Below are 24,463 nucleotides of genomic sequence, written 5' to 3' on the forward strand. Positions count from 1 at the left end.
GGATAACCCTAACCCTGCATTACCTGATACTGATTGTGGTCAGGACTCTGTTCCCATTCTGAAATATGCAATTTCTTCTTATTGAGCCATTGCTGTTGATTCACCCATGTGTCTAGACTCACTGTTATATTGTATGAAACTTGCGTTTCAGCTCAGACAGTATGTTGAAACAGAAGAAGGCTGTAAGTTCATACACTTTTGACATCAACTGCAAAAATAACTGGTTTTATGTAGACATGACAATTTAAACCTTCTAATTATCTAAGCCTATTATTATTAAATAAATATCAGTTTTCAGACAAGTTAAGCAGAATTCCAATACGTTCTCATTACGACACGGCTTTATTCTCAGATTACACTGACACAGATACTGGAAGAACACGATAGAACCAGATAGAAGAAATAGCAGAAATAGTTTTAGATTGTTGGACCACATAAACGGAAGCAAAAGTTTAACTGAATCACCCACCATAGGCAACAAGTTTGCATGCCGCAACCGGAAAGAGAATCACGCTGCTCGCTCCCCTCCGACCAATAGGATTGTGCAAAGCGTCCTAAGCGCATGTCACATCCGGTCTGAACAGCCGGCAGGATTGAAGGAAGAATTTGGAGTATCCCCTTACTTGTGTCGTTTATTTTTAAACACTTTTGACTTGAGTTTATTCGTGCAGACACAATGACTTTCGATGTGCGGAGGTGAGTAGAAGTTTGAAGCAAGTTGGTCGTGGGCTTTTTTTTCTTTAGTGGATGAATCAAACACGTCCACCATAGACACAATGGAAGTGTTTCAAAACCTAGTGAGCTACCTACCTAGTATTTATTATTATTATTATTATTATTGAACGTTCGGAACGCGTCTGTCATGCACTAAACCTCACTAGGTTTTAAGACAGCCAGCAATTCCCTTAAACTACAACAGAGTGCCCAGCTTCTTTTGTGAAAACACTTACAACCAATTTATTTATTTATTTATTTATTTATTTTATTTTTTTTGTCAGAATGTTCTGTAACATTCCGTTCTTGATCAATATTAATGAAAAACTGAGCAGGATGCTGTCAACAGCTCTTGGCAACACTGCATGGAGCATTTCATTTAGCTGCAGATGAAAATTTGTTTAAAATTAGATTATTTTTAGTAGCATCCTGAAATACACATAAAAAGTTGTGTTCTAAGCAAGAATTAGGTCAGTTGTGCATAATACATAACATTTAATATTGCTGTTGCATAGTCATCCACTTGTTTGAATGGTTGCTTTGTGGTTTTTTTAAGCATGCTAAATTCCTGCTCATACTGGTTACACTGCATGGTTATGCAAATACAAAACACGACCCACAACATGTAAAAATTACATTCATATATCACATCATGAGTTCTGCTGCTATCTGGAAACCAAAGAATTTTCTATGAAAGAACATATTCACATTGAATCTGTAACTGAATAGATTGGTGGCTGTGTAACTTTAATATGGTTGTACATTTGCAGAGCCACATTAGGCATTGTCTGGTATAATCCACACTGAATCAATAAAACATGTTTGTAGATCGGAATACACACAATGTACTTGTATTTTTAATGTAATTGTTATCCATGACAAAAAGTTTGTGTTGTGCTATGTGGCTTGCATAGCAGATTATGGAGGACAAATCAAGACAAACAATGATTGATTACTTTGTTGAAGACTGATTTCTGGAAATTTTGTACCATTCAAAAGTTTGTGGTGTGTACATTTTTAAAAAATAATTTCTTATGCTCAAAAACAGTAAAAAAAAAAAGATCTATTTTATGTTTAAACTGTAATTTATTGCTGTGATAACTGAATTTTCAGCATCATTACCCCAGTCTTCAGTGTCACACGATCCTTCAAAAATCATTCTAACATGCTGATTTGCTGCTCAAAAAACACTTCTTATTATTATATGTGTTGCTATAATCAGTCGTGATGCATTTTTCAGGTTTCTTTGATGAATTGAAAGTTCAAAAGAACAGCATTTATTTAAAACAGAAATGTTTTGTGACATTTTAAGTTAATGTAACTTTTTATCGATTACACGCATCCTTGCAGAATAAAAGTTTTCATTTGTATACAAAAAAATCCTTACTGACTCCAAACCTTTGAATGGGTGTGTGTTAAATTTGAAGTGTAAGCTAATTTACTAGTTTAATAGTGTTTTTGCCAGAAGCTGTAATGTAATCCAACTTAAAGACACGAAGGTATCGATGCTAATTTTGAGTTATTAATGTGTAATTAGATGTGAAATTTATTATTATATGTTCCCCAAATAAAGTAACAAAAGTAGTTATAAAAATAGTAGTACATCAGTATGAAGATCTTGTTTGTCTTGAGACTCTAATGTGTCAGATGACTGTAGACAGATTGTGAATGAAATTAATTGTAAATATTGGTGGTAGCAGGCGCCAGCATATTTCCTGTCTTTGTTTGCACTGAAAGTTTTGAGGCTGTTTTGGTCAGGGTAACATTTAAACATTTCCCACCCCCATCTATTTAGATGTTTAACATCCATCATTTTGGTCTTTGGCTTGCATTAATGTTGTAAAACAGTGACAGACACACAGAATGTGCATATTTAGGGCTGTGGGTGTTGTGCTATTACATAATAATACTTAGGTGCTAAGGCGCCGTCAACACAAACTTATTTTCTTGTTTACAATCATGCTTCATTTTAGCTCATCTGTAGACTAATCTGATGCAACCAATGAAAGCGACAAAGAGGCCTGAAATAAAACCATTAGCTCTTTATATAGCAGACATCACTTCCTCTTTAAAAACACACAGAGAATGAGCTGTTTGCCGGAGAATAGACTCATAAACCTCCTGCTGTGGAACACACCATTATACCACAGTTCATTCCAGTCAACTGATTTTACTATTATACAACTGGCTTGTACACCTGTAAAAACTAATCAATAAAATCTATAATAATCAATTAACAACAATAGTTCATGGATGTTTGGTTTGACAATAGACAGAGCAAAAATAATGTAAAAACCTCACCACATTGTGTACGTGATTGTGATATTGCAAAATGAATCATAATACTGTGTCTGATATTATGGAGGACATCATTACAATTTAATGTGTGGGTTAGATTCAAATTTAGTTTATTTTATATTTATTGTAAGAGTTCACATGTATGCTGGAAATGTGTTGCTGCAATTTTAACTTTCCTTTTAGGAATTCTTCCTAATTTTAGTTTTTATTTATGTGTTGGCACAATGTATATTTGTCTGCGAAACGCTTTTAGTAGAAGCCTAAAGACAATGAAATGGTAAATTCAGCCATGTGTTTTCAAATTTTTGACTGTTAACATATTTACACTATCCATTTAGAATACAGTGTAAATATTCTGTTCTTAAGTAACTAAAAATTGCACAGTATTATTTGATAAAGATGTTCCTTTGTTGCTGTGGTACAGTCGTGTGCCTGTTAATATTGGCACGTATGAGCCCTTTGGCGTATGCTGACGTTTTGACTCTCAGAGAAGCTGTGGGTGTTTGTTGCTGTTGTAATTCAGGAAATAATAAATATCTGACAGATCCAAGCAGTGAACTCTGCAACAGCCTCGGGGAACGTGTAAATGTGACGCCTGTTATGCAACGCGTTGAACATTGTGTCTGTTCTGCCTAATCCACATTTTTGTGTGTACTGAAAACACTTTTGCGTGTTGTTGCATCTTTCCTTATATATATATATATATATATATATATATATATATATATATATATATATATATGTATATGTATATATATATATAATGTATATGTATATATATATGTAATATGTATATGTATATGTGTGTGTATGTATATCACTGTAGCTGTACAGAGAATATTGTCTTTATATATATATATATATATATATATATATATATATATATATATGATATATATATATATATATATATATATATATAGTACAGGTCAAAAGTTTGGAAACATTACTATTTTTAATGTTTTTGAAAGAAGTTTCTTCTGCTCATCAAGCCTGCATTTATTTGATCAAAAATACAGAAAAAACAATTTATTACAAATTGTTATTATTACTTATTTTATTTTAGTTAAAATAATTGTTTTTAAATTTATTATACTTTAAATTATCATTTATTTCTGTGGTGCAAAGCTGAATTTTTAGGATCATTATCACATGATCCTTTAGAAATCATTCTAATATAATGATTCATTATCAAAGTTGGAAACAGTTCTGCTGCTTAATATTTTTCAGAACATTGTGATACTTTTTTAGGATACTTTGATGAATAAAAAGTATAAATATATATATATATATATATATATATAAGAAGCTATGTTTTTAAAATATAAATATTTTGTAATAACAATATACACTACTGGTCAGTAATTTGGGGTCAGTAATTTTTTTTCTTTTTTTTTTTTTTTTTAAATAAAATCAATACTTCTATTCAGCAAGGATGTGTTAAATTGATAAAAAGTGATAGTAAAGAAAATATATTATTAGAATATATATTATTCGATTTTTTTTTATTTTGAATAAATGCAGTTTTTTTAACCTTTTATTCATCAAATATATTAGACAGCAGAACTGTTTCCAACACTCATAATAAATCAGAATATTAGAATTATTTCTAAATGATCATGTGATAGACTGGATGTTACATGTGACACTGAAGGCTGTGAGTAATGATGCTGAAAATTCAGCTTTGCATCACAGGAATAATTTTTTTTTTTTTAAGTATATTCAAATAGAAAACTATTATTTTAAGTTGTAATAATATTTCACAATATTACTGTTTTTTTCTGTATTTTTGATCTAATAAATGCAGGCTTGATGAGCAGAAGAGACTTCTTTCAAAAACATTAAAAATAGTAATGTTTCCAAACTTTTGACCTGTACTGTGTGTGTATATATATATATATATATATATATAGATATATATATATATATATATATATATATATATATATATAATATAATATTTATTTATTTCATTAGACACAAAATGTCAAATCTACTTTGGGGCCTACTTTGGTATATTCATCAGTCTTGCTTACCAAATCGGGTCTTACACAGTATGAAGACATCAACTAGAGATGTCAGTGGTTTAGGAACAGTGTGTCCTTCTTCTGAGTTTCACACAATGGGGTTACCTTTTACATCCTCTGAGCTCTTCTGTGAGAACACAGTGAACTATATGGTTCCTGTCGTGGGAGGAGGGGTAAAGCAGAGAAACACAGGGCGTTTGGTTTAATAGGAAGTCAGCCCCACTCCCCCCTCCAGCATTGCGTCAGCTTGGGTCATTTCACTGCAACAAATTTTCACAGATGTAAGTGTTTTTGAGGGCAGGCGGCGTAAAGGGTTGGACCAGTGTGCTGATGTAGTTGTGAAGGTTTCAAAGCCGAAAAAGGGCACAAGACTCTGACACAGCTAACACAGTCTGAGAGCTCCTTAAAAAGTCAGGGATTGGACGCATTCCTAAAGGGTGTAATATTACCCATGGACTCGTGGAGAGTTTACTTTTTTCTTGGTGTCATCTCAAACGAACAGAGGATTGTCGTTTCTTTTCTGTAAATAAAAATAGTTTTGAGAATTTGTTGTATAGTAGCTGTCTTCCTTATTTAATAGAATTGCAAATATCATGTATTGTTTCATTGTTCTCTATACTGTATTTTATTCAAAGAAGGGCCATTAGTTTTTAAGGCATTCTAAGAGCATGGTGTACTTTTGGTGACAGATGCAGATGTTTTTCAGTGCGGTACAGGGGAAATTGCATATTACCTGAAGAATTAAGCTTATCAAATGATAAGTACGCTGCAAAAAATGTGTTTAAGCAAATCATAAATCTGTATTTTCTTGTCATATTTCTCTCAAATTTAAAAAAGAAAAAGAAAAGTATTCTTCAAGACTATAAAGAGGTTTTGTTATATTTGTTAAGTTGGCTTGTAAGACTTACAGTGTCTTTAAGCTGTCTATTGCTATAGCAAAGCTTAACAACTCCCTACTGAAAAAACAGCTAAAACCAGCCTAAGCTGATTGACTGCATTGACTGGTCTCTCAAGCTGGTTTTAAAGTGGTAGTCACTTGCTAATCATGCTAACAACCTGCTAGCGACATGCTAGTCACTTGCTAGTCATGCTAGCAAAATTCTAGTAACTTGCTAATCATAAGAGCAAAATGCTAGAAACATGCTAACGACATGCTAGTAACTTGCTTATCATGCTAACGATATGCTAGTCACTTGTTAGTAATGCTAGCAACATGCTTGTCACTTGCTAATCATGCTAGCAACATTCTAGCAACTAATCATGAAAGTGAAAGTGACATGCAGCCAAGTATGGTGACCCATACTCGGAATCCGTGCTCTGCATTTAACCCATCCAAAGTGCACATACACAGCAGTGAACACACACACTGTGAACACACATGCTAGCAACATGCTAACGACATGCTAGTAACTCGCTAATCATGATAGCAACATTCTAGCAACTTGCTAATCATGTTAACAACATAAAAGGAACATGCTAATGACATGCTTGTAACTTGCTAATCATGCTAGCAACATGCTAGCGACATGGTAATCATGTTGGAAACACGCTAGTGACATGCTAGTAACTTGCTAATCATGCTAGCAACATGCTAGTTTACTATTTCTTATCTATCTATCTGTCTATTTATCTTTTTTTCTGATAGATTGTATTGTCTTCAAAACATTAAAACTACTTCAAATTAGTTAAAACTGAAAACCCTTTTAAAACTATTTCAAACTTTCTAGCTAGGCTTTTTTCAAGGCAATTTAAAGTTTGTCTTCAAACTTTACTATACAGTTAACTTTGTTATTTTTTTTTTATCATCAGTGTATTCGTATCAATAACAAATATCAGTCCTCAGCACAGAAAATTATGGAGTGTGAAATATTTTCTGGTGAAGGGGCATAATTATCATGAAAATAATGTCACAATATATATACAGTGTGTGTGTGATTCTTAAAATACATCTAACAAAAAATGCTTATATATATATATATATATATATATATATATATATATATATATATATATATATATTAGAAAACTTTAGAAAAAAAAAGAAGAACTATTTCTGGCCCAAATCTCAATCGACTTCAATTGAAAAATTGACTTCATTTTATTTATTCAAAATATTGTATTGTTCAATTGAAATATCACCTTGATTGTTTCTTAGTGAGACTCACTATCATCTTTGTCTTGTTTTTCTGAACAAAATATGCAAACATAATTAAAACAATATACATTCTTTGGAGTAGCAAAATATATTATGAATAAGATGTTTTGTATTTATTTTGTCTTGTTTAGTTTGTAGGTATTTTTCACTTGTTTCAGGCTAAACCTCAATAAATTTAAGTTAAAGGGGAAAAAAATCAAGTGACAGGAATGCAGTGAAAACCAAAACAGCAAGTAAATGTATCTAATTTTAAAGATGTCTAACTATTTTGATATTTAGTGTAGCCTGAAGGACTCTTTTTAAGCAATAGTTTTAAGGTGTGTAGTTTTGAATTGTTCTTTGTTTGCCTTCCCTTTGGTCTCTGTGATTGATGTGTATTTAGTCAGTACTGACAGCCTTTGCTCTGACCTCAGCCACACTGTTGAATGAAGAAATTTGTTGTTGTGGAAGGTTGTGATTGTAAAGTAGGAATGCAGAGGAAGAGGTGTAACTCAAGAAGCGGGGGTCACTCTTGACTGTTGCGTCTGGGCCGGTGTTTCATGGACAGAGGCCCATAGTTCACATTCCTAAACTCCTCTGTAATGGCTTAAACTAACCTGGAAACACAATGTGCTTTCACATGAACTCTTCCCAGGGGTTTGCAATATTTACCTTTTTTCCCCCTTATTCTTCTCTTTCTTTTCCTTCCAGGTTTGATGTCTACAGGAAAGTGCCCAAAGATCTTACCCAGCCCACGTATACTGGAGCTTTCAGTGAGTGCCAAAGTTTATAGTTAATTTGCCCTCATAGACCCTCATCCACTCCTCAACCAATAGCTTGCTTCATCATGCACTGACTTTTACAGCTTTTTGCAACTTTGATGCTTTATTTGTGTGCTTCCTTTTTTTGTGTGCTCACATCAGCATTCCTCCTTTGATCCACAATTGTATTTTTCCAAACCAGTTTGCTAACTCTGTATGGCTCATCTTTCCCTCATGACTCAGAAGGATGGATGTTTGTAATGCTAGGTGTTACAGTTTGACTCATGTAGAACTATGTCATTCTACACTCGTTCCTGTGTCTCTTTCCATTGTTGTTTTGGCCTCGAGTGAATTACTTGACATTTAATCATGTTTGCAGAAACCTGTATAGACCAACCCTAACTCAACCTAAATATTTTGTTTCTAAACCGGTTCTGTGATGAAGTTCTCACATACCCAGGGTAAATATCTATGGTTTGTAAGTTGGGTGGTTGTATTAAAGGGATAGTTCACCCAGAAATGAAAATTGTCATCATTTACTCAGTTGTTCCAAACTGTCCTGTATAAGTTTATTTCTTCTATTGAACATTAAAGAAGAGATTTGAAAGAATGGTTAACCAAAGATATTGAAAAAAATACTATTAAATATCTTCTATTGTGTTCAGCAGAAGAAAGAAATTCATACAGGTTTGAGAGTTAGTAAATAGTGAGCTGTCCCTTTAAGATGTTTTCAGAATGAACGTCTACTAAGGGAACATCATCCGTTCGATTTTATGGACTTTTAAAGTTTTTCCTTATAGTTAACAAAATAGTTCCTTATAGTCAACAGGAAAAAAAATCAAAAATATATGAAGATAACTGCATTCTGTTTTTAAAGTTTTTCTGTATGAAAACAATGAGCAAAACAAAAATCAATAATCTACAAAGATAACAGCATCTATTTCATTTAATCAACATTTCTGCCTTTGTGTTGAGTTGACAAAAAGATATAAGCTAAAAATAGTATTCAGTGAAGATAGCATCATTTGTATGATTTAATCCATCCTGTTTTTAAAGAAGATAACGTCATCTGATTTAATCAACTCTTTTTAGAGCTTTTCAGTGTAGTTATAAATATATCAGTACAGTTAACCAAAAGAATAAGCAATCATTTACACTTAATAATAATATCATCAAAGTGTTAATAATTCTTTCCCGGTATTATCTTCATTAAAGTGGAACAAGTGATATAACCCATATTGAACCTGAATCCGTGATCTATGTGTCATAGCGACACGCCTCATTGTTTGTGTTATAGCTAAACATTAGCTAAGTAAACTGGAACAAACCAGACTCAGAGTATGACATGTCAGCCACAAAGTCACGTGACCACATTGTCACTAGAGACTGTCTCTATGTAAATATGCACTAGCTTCTGCAGACAGCCTCTCAGTTTGACTCATTTGGTCACGTGTTGGTAACGATTACGTACTTTTGATCACATTTATTTGCCTGTTGAACACCCTTATGTAATGGCCCTTTGACTTTTAATATATGCTTGACATGTTGTAATCATTTTAGCATAGTCAGACATAATTTAAAGAAATGAAATCACTGCTAACAACAAGGAACATTTCTGAAAATGAGTTACTTTCAGCAAACACTGATTTAAAATGTTACTTTGAAAATATCTTCACACAATATAACTCCAGTTTAGTTATACACAGCTCACTAATGTTTTCTTGACCTTTTCTTGTCCCCTCAGTTTCGATATGCTGCTGTGTCTTCATGTTGTTCCTCTTTCTCTCAGAACTGACGGGATTCATCGCTACAGAAATGTACGTATGAATGTTGTTCTCATGACGACATCAGTCCAACATAGTATTAAATAAAAATAGAAATAAAATAAAAAATATATTAAATTCAACGTACACCGACAATGACTTACAATAATATAGAAGCATGTTATGTTGAATGTCTTTTATTTCTGAATTAAAATTAATTGTCAGTTAATTGGTTTATAATCAAAAATGTCCAAGTGGTCCAACAGTCCAAAGATCGTAATGATAGGAATAAAGTCTAGTTTAAAATCTGATGATGGTATCATAAATACCACCTCAAAAACAGGTCAGAATATTTTTGAATCCAAAATTATATTAGTGTACATTGATTTTAGTGCAATGGTTAGACCATATGACATTTTTATAATTATTAAAAAATGTCCAGTTTTGTTTAAAATGGTATTTTGGGGTGTTTATTTTTTTTTTTTTTTTTTTTTTTTTTTTTTTAATCAGAAATCAAGATGTAAGATATGAATGCAGTCACACTTTAGTGACAGATCAGTTTTACACAGGACGTAGTCATTGGTGCCTGTTTGTGTTCACCAGGGGAAGTGAGGAAACAAAAATTGCACTCTCTGCAGTTTTGTCATTTTACTGTCAGGCTTGCATAATTTTTAGAAGATGACCTTTACTGATGTCTAATGCTCGTCAGTATTTAAAGTTTGCGTTTGCGTTTTCGTGTGTGTGTGTGTGTGTGTGTGTGTTTACAGAGTAAACGAACTGTATGTGGATGACCCCGATAAGGACAGTGGGGGGAAGATAGATGTGAGTTTAAACATCAGTTTGCCAAACTTACACTGTGATTGTGAGTATAAACATAAAATACATAAACACTGTTCTGAATGATGTTTTATTCCATCCACATGTGTATTACACCATCCTTTGTTGACATGTTATGAGTGTTAGCAGTGATATTACTGTTAGTATGGGATCTTAATTCATTTAGCAGAGCTCCTGACGTACATTATGATAGGAAACGATGCACAATGGTGACCTCCCACACAGTTTACCATCACTGAAAGTCTCAGCTTGAGACATATTGTGTGTGCTTTCTCACAGACGGATTAGGATAGACCTATCCATCAGCCAAACCCAATCTTTTGAAACTCACCAGGAAAATGATTGGTCATACATGAGCAAGCATATGAGGAAATGCAGTTTGTGCTGTGCATACGTATTTGCCAAATAATACCTGATATGTCATGTTTGCGTAAATGATTCAGTCACATGCCTTATTTAACTAGTGATCAACTATTGAGTCACCATTTGAATATTATGACAATAGTTGATCACTAGTTATTTAGATTAAGGCTGGGCAGTGTATGAAATGACTTTGCTATTGAGATAAATTGAGGAAACATTTAAGTTAAAATGGTGAAAAAATCTTCCTTATGTTTATTTAGTGAAAACTGTGGTAATTGATTATATGCAGATTGTTTCTGTAGTTTAGATGCATTCAATATGTAAATAGGTCCAGTGATGAGACATGTTGAAATTCATTTGGAAAATGACTTAAAGGTTGTGTTTATAAATTTCAGTACCCTCATAGGAATTGTGGTCACCTCTGATGTCATTTTCGGGCAGATCCTCAAATGTTTTCAAAGACATTTGCAACTGGCTGTTTCACACACATTACACAGAGCACAAACTATGTTCAGAACAACATCTTGGGCATTTCTCATTGGTGAGAAACCAGAGGTTATGCCTATTATGGAAGACACATTTTCTTTTAAATGAGGCACTTCTGACTGAAACCCAAATTTTTCGGATTTTGTTATGAGTCATGGAGACAAGCCTCACTGTGATCTCAGTAATGACCTCATTTAATGTACCGTTTTCAAACAACTATAAGAAGTACCAGTCGATGTCAAGTTTTACCTTTTCTGAAGAAGGCGGGTGGCTATTTCCCTTGAAAAAAGTTGCCTCCATGATGCTAACGGTGGTTCTTAGGGGATTGATAAGCATGTATTGTATTCTTGAGAGGTTTCTAAGGTGTTGTGGTTGGTTGCTAGGTGGTTAATGCTGGCCTTCTGAAGTCAGATGTAAGTCTCTCTGAAATTCTGGCCTCTAAATAGGACTGGAGTTATTACTTCAGTGCAAGTCAATAGGCTTTTTAGTTCATTCTCATTTCATTATCTATACTCTCAAAAATAAAGGTGCTTTACGATCCCATAGAAGAACCTTTTTGTCTAAATGGTTCCATAAAGGTCCTTTAACATCTAAAGAACCTTATTGTTTCACAAAAGGTTTTTTGTGGTTAAAGAAGCTTCTTTAGGTTATAAAAAGGTAAGAAAGAGATGGTTCTATAAAGAACCTTTGACTGAATGGTTCTTTGTGGAACCAAAAATGGTTCTTCTATCGCTGTGAAGAACCTTTTAAGCACCTTTATTTTTCAGAGAGACCAGAAGAAATGTCTAATTGGATAGAATAATAACAGCAATAATAATACATGTTGCGAATGAATCAGTAGTCATTTTACATAAAAATTTGTTCCATAACAACTGATAATTAATACATGACATATAACATGCCACATCATGTTATCCTTGGAAAGGAATTTTAACAAAACTTTTTTTTTTTTAACAAAAGTACATGTGGTCTTTCCATGCTGTTGCTCTTACTGTGCTAAATTAATTATTACTAGAGGCATACACATTGTTCCCTTGAAGTACTAGCAACGTGACTTTTGACACTTGTGTGCTTGTGTGGAAAATGAGGATACTTTTTCCTTCATGTCCTAAGAAAACGTTGCAAGACTTTTGTGTTCAGATTGTGCTTAAAAAGGCAATTAAATGTTTCCATTCACACATTTGCTCTATAATGAGTGGAGATAGTGTTTGAAGTTTAAGGAAGAAAAAAAAAGATGTTGTGGTTTAAGGCTTTAACTGTCCAAACTAATAAGTTACCAGAGCAACGTCAGTAGTTTAGCTCAGTGGAAATAGTCAAACACTGGAAAGCGTTTAATGGAATCATTCCTCCTTTCATTTTCTGGCTGGCCTTTATTTTTTTGTACTTTTGAGATCATGAATAGTAATTATACCTGTCTTCACAAGGGTAAAGAGTCAGTGTTGCTTTCTCGCCCATTTAGGAAGCCAGTCTTAAAATAGCATTAGGCAAAGTGACAACATGCTTTTAGCATACACCACAGTGTCAAAAGATCTGCTGCGTCACACTACTGAGTTTTTTTATTCCTTAGCTGTGAAAAGTCAAATAAACAGCTGTGTATAACGATTCTACTGAACTCATGAACATGTTGCATACGTATGAAGATTTGGGATAGTTCACCAAAAAAATTACTTTGCCAGGTAGAAAAACAAAAAAACAGCTCCAAAAAAACAAAGGACAGTTGAGAAAAGGATTATTTATGTATGTTTTTTTTTTATTGTTCTTGAAAAGTGTACTTTTATACAATGTAAATGAAAGTGTTTCAATCTCTGTGTCCTCACCATTTTTCTGAATTTTTCTATTTTCTTTTGTGTCTATATATTTGTTTACACATAGTGGTGGGTTTGGACATCCAGGATGAGATGGGGCGACATGAAGTGGGCCACATAGAGAATTCAATGAAAGTGCCTCTGAACAATGGTCACGGGTGCCGCTTTGAAGGGGAGTTCAGTATTAATAAAGTAAGAGATGCTTGACGTCAGTTGCATTCTTTTCTGCTTGTTGGGAGTTGAATGTTTCTTGTGGCTCTCATCACAAGGCTGGAAGCTATCAGGAGTGTCATTAGTGTCCTTGTAGATTCACATGCTGACTGAAGGAAAAAACATTTTTGTCTTCAAATGAAAAGCCTTCTCTCAAGTGAAAGGAGATTGTACTATCTGATGTCTTTGCCTGTATGATAATGGTGTTGACTTCGTCTGTTTTCTGTAGGTTCCAGGAAACTTTCATGTGTCAACACACAGTGCGACTGCTCAGCCTCAGAGCCCTGATATGACCCACATCATCCACAAACTCGCCTTTGGGGAGAAGCTTCAGGTCAGTAGTCCACATGCAGTCAATAAGAAATATAAATGTGAAATAAACATTGAGTAGAATTCATTGTCATACCATGTAATTGCAGGTGCAGCATGTCCAGGGGGCTTTTAATGCATTGGGTGGAGCCAACAGACTTCAGTCCAATGGTTTGTCTTTTTGTGAGCTTTCTTCATTTGTAGCCGCTTACTCTATAGCATCTATAAGCTCTATAGCTACATATACATATACATAAAATAGTGTTTCATATAAAAATAAAAAAATAACAACTGTTCATTGTTATTTCATGTTAGGCCTTAATATTAACAGATACAGTTTTAATAATGTATTGTAAAGGTTGAGATTAACATTTACTAATATTATTAATTGCATTAGAAGAATTTTTAGTTATTAGTTTGTTATCTAATGTAATGTACAAACCCAATTCCAAAAAAGTTGGGACACTGTACAAATTGTGAATAAAAACAGAATGCAATGATGTGGAAGTTTCAAATTTCAATATTTTATTCAGAATACAACATCGATGACATATCAAATGTTTAAACTGAGAAAATGTATCATTTTTAAGGGAAAATAAGTTGATTTTAAATTTCATGGCATCAACACATCTTAAAAAAGTTGGGACAAGGCCATGTTTACCACTGTGTGGCATCCCCTCTTCTTTTTATAACAGTCTGCAAATGTCTGGGGACTGAGGAGACAATTTGCTCAAGTTTAGGAATAGGAATGTTGTCTCATTCTTGTCTAATACAGGCTTCTAGTTGCTCAACTGTTTTAGGTCTTCTTTGTCGCATCTTCTTCTTTATGATGCACCAAATGTTTTCTATGGGTGAAAGATCTGGACTGCAGGCTGGCCATTTCAGTACCCGGATCCTCCTTCTACGCAGCCATGATGTTGTAATTGATGCAGTATGTGGTCTGGCACTGTCATGTTGGAAAACGCAAGGTCGTCCCTGAAAGAGAAAACGTCTGGATGGGAGCATATGTTGTTCTAGAACTTGGATATACCTTTTAGCATTGATGGTGCCTTTCCAGATGTGTAAGCTGCCCATGCCACACGCACTCATGCAACCCCATACCATCAGAGATGCAGGCTTCTGAACTGAGCGCTGATAACAACTTGGGTTGTCCTGGTCCTCTTTGGTCCGGATGACATGGCGTCCCAGTTTTCCAAAATGAAACTTCAAATTTTGATTCATCTGACCACAGAACAGTTTTCCACTTTGCCACAGTCCATTTTAAATGAGCCTTGGCCCAAAGAAAACGCCTCCACTTCTGGATCATGTTTAGATATGGCTTCTTTTTTGACCTAGAGATTTTTTGCCGGCAACAGCGAATGGCACGGTGGATTGTGTTCACCGACAATGTTTTCTGGAAGTATTCCTGAGCCCATGTTGTGATTTCCATAACAGTAGCATTCCTGTATGTGATGCAGTGCCGTCTAAGGACCCGAAGATCACAGGCATCCAGTATGGTTTTCTGGCCTTGACCCTTACACACAGAGATTGTTCCAGATTCTCTGAATCTTTGGATGATATTATGCACTGTAGATTATGATAACTTCAAACTCTTTGCAATTTTTCTCTGAGAAACTCCTTTCTGATATTGCTCCACTATTTTTCACCGCAGCATTGGGGGAATTGATGATCCTCTGCCCATCTTGACTTCTGAGAGACACTGCCACTCTGAGAGGTTCTTTTTTACCCAATCATGTTGCCAATTGACCTAATAAGTTGCAAAATGGTCCTCCAGCTGTTCCTTATATGTACATTTAACATTGAAAGTTGCTACCTGTCCCAACTTTTTTGGAATATGTAGCTCTCATGAAATTCAAAATGAGCCAATATTTGGCATGACATTTCAAAATGTCTCACTTTCAACATTTGATATGTTATTCAATTCAATTCAGTTCAAGTTTATTTGTATAGCGCTTTTTACGATACAAATCATTACAAAGCAACTTTACAGAAAATTAAGTTTCTACAATATTTAGTAGTAGCTTATCAGTGGTGACTGTCAGTTCATGTGCATATGGCAGAAATGTTCAGAAAAATCAATAAAAGACGTAAACAAACAGACGATTAACACTATTAACAGCAATTATGCAATCAAACTTATAGCAAAATGTGGTAGTTCTGTATGTTGTCTCTGGGTTAGCATCATCTGAGGTCCTCTGAGGGGTTGGCATCATCTCTTCTCAGGTGTTCTGGATCCAGACTGGAGCTTGTGTAAATCCTAGTTACCACGGGATTTAAATCCCGTGGCAAAGCAGAGAAACAAATGGAAACATAATTAGCGTAGCTGCTGTTCCAGCCAAGTAAAATTAATTAGTTTAACCCAAGCTAAAGAATAATAATGCACATTTGATCAGATATAACTGCAGTCCAAAATTTATGAGATGCATTATTTGAATGCTTGGACAAAGAGGTTGGTTTTTAATCTAGATTTAAACAGAGGAAGTGTGTCTGAACCCCGAACATTATCAGGAAGGCTATTCCAGAGTTTGGGAGCCAAATGCGAAAAAGCTCTACCTCCTTTAGTGGACTTTGCTATCCTAGGTACTATCAAAAGTCCAGCGTTTTGTGACCTTAGGGAGCGTGATGGGTTGTAGCGTGGTAGGAGACTAGTTAGGTACGCAGGAGCTAAGCCATTAAGGGCCTTATAAGAAAGTAATAATATTTTGTAACTGATACGAAACTTAATAGGTAGCCAGTGCAGAGACTGTAGTATTGGGGTAAAATGATCATATTTTCTTGACCTGGTAAGGACTCTAGCCGCTGCATTTTGGACTACCTGTAGCTTGTTTATTGAGGATGCAGGACAACCACCTAGCAGTGGATTACAATAGTCCAGCCTGGAGGTCATGAATGCATGAACTAGCTTTTCTGCATCAGGAACAGGTAACGTTTCGTAGCTTGGCAATGTTTCTAAGATGGAAGAATGCTGTTTTTGTAACATGGGAAATATGATTTTCAAAAGACAAGTTACTGTCTAATATAACACCCAGATTTTTGACAGTAGAGGAAGTAACAGTACATTCGTCTAATTGCAAATTGTAATCTACGAGATTCTGTGTAATGTTTTCTGGTCCAATAAGTAATATCTCTGTCTTATCTGAATTTAATAGGAGAAAATTATTAGTCATCCAATCTTTTACATTTTTAAAACACTCTGTTAGCTTAGATAATTTTGAAGTTTCACCTGGTCTTGTCGAGATATATAGTTGAGTATCATCAGAATAACAGTGGAAACTAATCCCGTATTTTTTAATGATATTACCAAGGGGCAATATGTATATTGAAAATAGCAGAGGACCTAGGACAGATCCTTGTGGCACTCCATATTTTACTGGTGATAAATGAGATGACTCCCCATTTAGATAAACAAAGTGGTAGCGATCGGACAGGTAGGATCTAAGCCATCTTAAAGCCTGCCCTTGGATACCTGTATAGTTTTGTAATCTATCTATGAGTATGTCGTGATCTATGGTGTCGAACGCAGCACTAAGATCAAGTAAGACTAGCAATAAGATGGAGCCTTGATCTGAAGCAAGAAGCAAGTCATTTGTAATTTTAACAAGTGCAGTTTCTGTGCTATGATGGGGCCTGAAACCCGACTGAAATTCTTCATAGAGATCATTTTTTTTGCAGGTAGGAGCACAATTGAGCAGACACAACTTTTTCTAAAATTTTAGACATAAATGGAAGATTTGAAATGGGTCTGTAATTCGCCAGTTCACTAGGATCTAGTTGTGGTTTCTTAATAAGAGGCTTAATAACCGCCAGCTTGAATGGTTTTGGGACGTGACCTAAAGATAACGACGAGTTAATAATATTGAGAATCGTTTTTTCTGCTACAGGTAACAACTCTTTCAGTAATTTAGTGGGTACAGGATCTTGTTGTTGGTTTAGATGCAGTGATAAGTTTATTTAGCTCTTCCTGTCCTATAGTTGTAAAGCATTGCAGTTTATCTTTGGGGGCGATAGTTAAAACTAAAGTATTAGACGCTGTAGAATCTACATTTGTTATTGTATTTCTGATGTTATCTATTTTATCAGTGAAGAAATTCATAAAGTCATTACTATTTAACTGTGAGGGAATATTTAGATCGGGTGGCGTCTGGTTATTTGTTAATCTAGCCACTGTGCTAAATAAAAACCTTGGATTGTTTTGGTTGTTTACTATGAGTTTGTGGATATGCTCGGCCCTGGCAGTTTTTAGAGCCTGTCTATAGCTGGACATACTATTTTTCCACGCAATTCTAAAAACTTCCAAGTTAGTTTTTCTCCATTTGTGCTCAAGACTACGAGTTTCTTTCTTGAGAGAGTGGGTATTACTGTTGTACCATGGCACAGTACGTCTTTCTCTAACCTTTTTCAATTTGATGGGGGCAACAGCTTCTAATATATTAGAGAAGATAGTGCCCATGTTCCCAGTCATTTCGTCTAGTTCATGTGTATTTATGGGTACACAGAGCAGTTGAGATAAATCAGGCAGGTTATTTGCGAATCTGTCTTTGGTGGCTGGAACAATAGTTCTGCCCGGACGATAACGCGAAGCCATATAGTTATTATCATCAATACGCAAAATGCACGATATAAGGAAATGGTCAGTAACATCATCACTTTGAGGTACGATATCTATGTCAGTAAGATCGATTCCATGCGATATAATTAAATCTAGCGTATGATTAAAACGATGATTTTGTATCATTTGTATTATCAATATGAATGTTAAAATCTCCGAAAATTAGCGCTTTATCAGCGGTAACCAACAGGTCTGAGAGGAAATCTCCAAATTCTTTTAGGAATTCTGTATATGGCCCTGGTGGTCTATACACAGTAGCCAGAGAAAGAGATACAATAGATTTCTTTTGCATATCTGACAGTGTAACATTAAGCATAAGTGTTTCAAATGATTTAAACCTGTATCCTGTTTTCTGGGTAACACTGAGAATATCACTATATATTGTTGCAACACCTCCCCCACGACCAACCTCAATGGCCCCACATACATAACATTAATTTCTTGGATCACAATCATTTATACCATTATTGTTCTTTTTTTTTAGCCAGGTTTCAGTCAAGCAGAGTACATCAAAACTATTATCTGTGATCATTTCATTTACAATAACTGCTTTGGGTGTGAGTGATCTAATGTTTATGAGCCCAAACTTTAAAATTTGTTTTTGTTCATTTATTTTACGTTTTTCTGGTTTAATCAAGATTTTTTTCTAGATCCTACATTAAATTTATATTTTGACCTCACTATTCGGGGAACAGACACAGTCTTAATAGATTGGACAGCGCAAGTACTTCTAACATTTAAGCGGGTAGAACAAAAGCCATCATAGCAGTTATTTGAGAATTGGCTTACTAGTCAAATGGAGCGTAGAGTCCTGGAGATGTTGTCTGACAGGAGTTCTGCTCCGACTCTGCTGTTATCTATATTCTATTGTGAATAAAATATAAGTTTATGAGATTTGTAAATTATCCTTTTTTACTCACAATTTGGACAGTGTCCCAGCTTTTTTGGAATCGGGTTTGTAACTGATGTTAACAAATAAAACCTTATTGTAAAGTGTTACTATACTAGTATTATTATTGTTTATAAAAAATACTGCTTCACTGCTTGGTCATATTTGAAAAACTTTTGTCTGCCAAATAAAAGTCATGTGGTGCAACCAAAAAAGTCATGAGGTGCAGTCAATATGCTGGGAAAAAAAAAACATAAAAAGCGAAATGATATCAAATAGAGGACCCCTGCAAACATTTGTGACTGTTTATAAATGGCAATAAATCTTCTATCTGACAAGGCAGGATTAGAGAGACAGTCTGAATGCTCAATCTCTCTAAGGTTGAGTGGATTCTAATTGGCTACCGATGTTTTTGATTCATCAGCTGAAAAAAAAAATTGTTCTGAAAGTGATTCCAACGATATTGATCCCCTGTGCTGTAGTGTGGACTTTGCTATTCTCATAGAAGTAGAATGATAATTATTACCGTATAGTTAAAGTTATCATCCTTGGTGTGAACAGACCTTAACTGTAGTACCAAAACATTTATAAAATTTTTGCCCCAAATAGTCTTAAGAATCCTCAAGCCATGTTTTTTGAGTATCATACATGTCCTTAGTAGGGGGGGAAGTAACATGCCAAAATGTAATACTTTGAGTTACTGTAGAAGTTTTTTCAGACCTCTAACTATGAGCAGGACTGTTATTGCTATATTACTGCTTAAGCTTGTTCATTTATGGACTCAGTGCTTATAAAAAGTTAAACCGAACACAAGTCACACAGACTGTATTACAAAACAGCACATAAATAGATCATAGTAACAGGAGAAAGAACTACGTCACTCAAATGAAATAAGCCACCATCCTGTTTGTTTATCTGTATCTGTTTATTATTTCTACAGAAATTAAGCGATGTGTTTCTTTTTCTTCAGCTTTAGCATCTCACGATTACATTCTCAAGATCGTCCCTACAGTTTATGAGGACCTGGGAGGGAAGCAGAGATTTTCCTACCAGTACACCGTGGCAAACAAGGTAATCTGAGACACACACAGCCACATTACTGAGAAGCATGCATGAAGTTGCGAGTCTAAATATATGAATGCGCTTTGCTGATGGCTCCTAAATCAGCCTGTAATTACCACAGATGCTGAACGAATTATGTCTCTCTATTATTAAAGGGGTCGTATGATGTTGCTAAAAATGTTACACGCATTATTTTGTGTATTTGGTGTAATGCAATGTGTTAATGTGGTTTAAGGTTCAAAAAACACATTATTTTCCACATACTGTACATTATTGTTTCTCCTCTATGCCCCGCCTTTCTGAAACGCGTCGATTTTTACAAAGCTCATCGTTCTGAAAAAGTGAGGTGTACACTGATTGGCCAGCTATCCAGTGTGTTGTGATTGGCTGAATGCCTCAAGCGTGTGACGGAAATGTTACGCCCCTTAACACTGTGATGCTGTGTGTCCCGGCGCAATGAGACAAAACCAATAAAACCCATTACAAACTAGGCATTTGTTGCATCCAGTGGGGACATAATTACTGATTATAATGACTTGTACTGTGTTTTTACGCATTGCATTGCATATCCCGCTGCGTTAACATAAAACCATGTCTGCATTTGTGATCGGAGAAACGACAAACAACAAGCACTACTCTACACTGCTCAAAACTCGCGTTTGAATCATCAGTGGCAAAATACTTTACATATGAAAATGAACTTACAGACTGTGTGTCAGAAGCCCCAGACTGTCCTTGCAAAGTTGGAATTGCCCCACTTTATAGAAACAGACACCGGCATTGTAAGCTACTCTCATAGGAAACAGCCCTCGTCCATTGTACCATCAACCATTTATCACCTCTAAAGACGTTTCCAGTGACAGCTGGTGGCATTATGTGTGCATGTGACCAGAGAGCCATGTGCTGTGAGTTAATATGTAGTCAGGTTGTTCTTATTCAGAGGGTGTAAAAAGTACTCAAAGTATGAGTGTAGTGTCAAACCTTTGTTCTGACTCTAGTAGACACCTGGTACGAGATAGAAAGTCTGAAAGTGTTCAGCAGCAACTGATTTGATATTCATATGCGTATAGTTATTTATAGAGTAATTGTCAATGCTGTCCAAAATCAAACACATCTCTACTGATGCATTCATGCTGTGTAATATGTATTTTTTTTATTTCACATAAAATTATATATTATTTATAATAAGTATTATGAGGAAAAACAACACAAACCTGTATGCATTTATGTTATACAAGCAAAACCCTGTCTTGCTAAGTTAAAATGTATTGAATTAGTTCATTTTTACGTTATAATACATAATTTGTCCTTTAAGGTTGTGAAATTGATTTCTGAAATCTTATACAATAGGCCTACAAAAGAAAATCTGAATATCTTAAATCAATATATTTTATGTCTATTGCAAAATAGACAAATATTTAAGTACTTTGCTAGCATAGGGGGACATAATTTACAGTGCTTCATGGGAGTGGGTTTGATCATTTCAGGTCTCTGATTGGTGTAGATTTCTCTGCAGAATCATGGGTAATGTAGTTTTTCACCAGGAATTCCATTGTTAAAAATCTGTTCCCCTATAAAGAAAATGAATTTCCACCTCTTGAAGAACACATGTATTCAGTTTAAACAGTACTGGAGTATAGTACACTAATGAACATTAGTTGAGCATTACTGTATGATTATTTACTAATAATGATATTAAATTAAATTAAATTAAATTTATGCATTTAGCAGACGCTTTTATCCAAAGCGACTTACAGTGCATTCAGGCTATCAATTTTTACCTATCATGTGTTCCCGGGGAATCGAACCCCCAACCTTGCGCTTGTTAAAGCAATGCTCTTATTACACATGAGAATGGAAAAAGCAAGTTCAGGGGCCAATACTCGCTATTAACTAGTTTCTTATTGGCATGCATATTACTAGCATATTCGCTTTTACAAAGCACATATTAATGTCTTCTTCTGCATGACATATTTTAGATCAGTTAAGCCTATCCCATACCTACACTAAACAACTACTTTACTATTAATAAGCAGCAAATTAGGAGTTTATTCACAGTTTGAATAGGTCCCCAAACTAAAGTGTGACCAAAATATTTTTTGTTGGGTTGTTTTCTAGGAGTATGTGGCATATAGCCATACGGGACGCATCATCCCGGCGATATGGTTTCGCTATGACCTGAGTCCAATCACAGTGAAATACACAGAGAGGAGACAGCCGTTCTACCGCTTTATCACTACTGTGAGTCAGCCTCTATGTGTATAGCTTTCCCTTTCTCTCTCTGTCTCTCTCTCCCTAATGATATATATATTGACTCTGTCTCTGTCAGATTTGTGCTATCATCGGCGGGACGTTCACAGTGGCCGGCATCATTGACTCCTGCATATTCACGGCCTCTGAAGCCTGGAAGAAAATCCAGATTGGGAAAATGTCATGAGTACTCATATCTACGTACCATGCCTTTTATTTATGCCAGCCAAACCTTTGCACACCAGTCATTACACCCTGTTTTTATGTCCCACACTAACTGGAAAACATTGTCGTGCCAGTTCAATTCTCTGTGTGCTCATTTGGATAGACTGGTTTTCATCTCTAAACATTTAATACAATGAATTACAGGGATTTCATTTGGGGCATTTAGGTGGTTTCCTTACTTCGCTGTCATATTAATTCACTCATAACTTTCATAGAACTGATGTGGAAAGAACCTGTCTCGCTCATTGGAAGGACGCCAGGGTTTCCTTGTTCAAATACACATGACTGAGATGTGTAAGTGTAAGTTACATACAAGGCATAGTGTCACTTTGATTGGTTATAGTGAAAGAGTTTTAATAGAATTCCCCTTAAAGAGAAATAGTCACTGAATTGATTCAATATGTACCTTCATAGGAACTGAGATTTAACCAAGTCCTGCTTGATATGATGGGGTTAACCTCATGAAACTGTCAAAGAGAATGTCTTCTTCGATTTTTGGGGTCATATTGTGCCTCAAAATGAAATGACATTGTAAAAACGTTTTTGCATTGTGATTTATTTAATATGTGCAGATTTAAATTTTACTGTATTTTTACAGTATTGTATTACACTAATGGGAATTATCATTGAGAATTATGTCCAGATGCATTATGGTAATGAGAGTTTGGGGTTAAATGTGTTTAATTATGACGAAATCACAATGTCACAATCCAAACAATTTTAATGTTTCTAAAATCAGATTGATTTTCATATTTGTTTTGATTTGGGGGTGGACTGTGAGCTGTACGTATTTCATGAGATGAACCTGTATGTTTTTAAAGAAGTGGATGCTGGTCTTATTTGGGTTTAATTAAGTAATGCGTATTTCCAGATTGTCTTTCTGTTACATTTTGGTTATCTTGCACTCTGATGTCATTCTGGGTGAAGACCTGTATTTTATTTTGATTGTTTGATTGAATGGAAATCATGAATGTCTTCTTTCTTAACTAAAAGACTGTTGAAGGAATGGTTTTTGTTTATTTCCGTGTCTCTAAAGGTACTTTGTGCCTTAACCTTTGTGGGTACTTTTATTTCCTCAGTCCATAATGTTTAATGGTTAACCTTTTATTGTTTGGAAGATTAGGCTGGAAACGTGTTGTTTACGTCTTGTCAAGTGTTCCCTCTCAACACTGCTGTAAAGAGGCTGAATAATTCCCTGTCAGTGTTTTGACCATGTTCTAAAATCTGGTTGCACTGGTTACACAGGACTGTTCCACATGAAAGCAAGCTACGTGTCAAACGTGTGATGGGTCGTTGCCACAAGTTGACATGACAACAGAAGTGTATTTTCACTACATTTAATGAGAACCACAACCTACTTTTCAGCTTTGTGGCTCAAATTACTTTGATACATCATGATCTTTTAGAACCTTTAAAGTTATTATTTTTTTTTGTCAAACATTTAATCAAAGAAAACCATGAGTTTGATTAAGTTTCCATGCTTGTTTCAGCACATATAGTTTAGCCCTACTTAATCAAATGGACGTCATCATCTGGGCTCCACCACTCTATTCTGTCTTTGTTTACCATGGTGAGAATAAACCACAGCAACAGCTGTTTCATTGTTGTTTGTATGTGTTGTGTTTGTCTTTTCAAAATTCAGGTTAGTTTTTTTTTTTTTTTTAAAGGTGTACCATAATGTTGAAAAGGAATCAAAACAAACATGGTTTAATTAGGTTATT

General features: G+C 34.9%; 1 protein-coding gene across 1 annotated transcript; it reads left to right on the top strand.

Moving 5' to 3' along the window:
- Positions 1-540: 540 nt before the first annotated feature.
- Positions 541-24,348, top strand: LOC109110065 (endoplasmic reticulum-Golgi intermediate compartment protein 1). Its single transcript, XM_042737777.1, has 10 exons — positions 541-696; positions 7,885-7,946; positions 9,679-9,751; positions 10,465-10,559; positions 13,256-13,380; positions 13,628-13,732; positions 13,818-13,878; positions 20,176-20,276; positions 22,386-22,508; positions 22,597-24,348. Exons 1-10 carry the CDS (start codon positions 677-679, stop codon positions 22,702-22,704), a joined length of 873 nt encoding a protein of 290 aa, XP_042593711.1. The 5' UTR covers positions 541-676; the 3' UTR covers positions 22,705-24,348.
- Positions 24,349-24,463: the final 115 nt, after the last annotated feature.

This window comes from Cyprinus carpio, chromosome B14 (genome assembly GCF_018340385.1).
Source record: "Cyprinus carpio isolate SPL01 chromosome B14, ASM1834038v1, whole genome shotgun sequence".
In the NCBI taxonomy this organism is placed as follows: domain Eukaryota; kingdom Metazoa; phylum Chordata; class Actinopteri; order Cypriniformes; family Cyprinidae; genus Cyprinus; species Cyprinus carpio.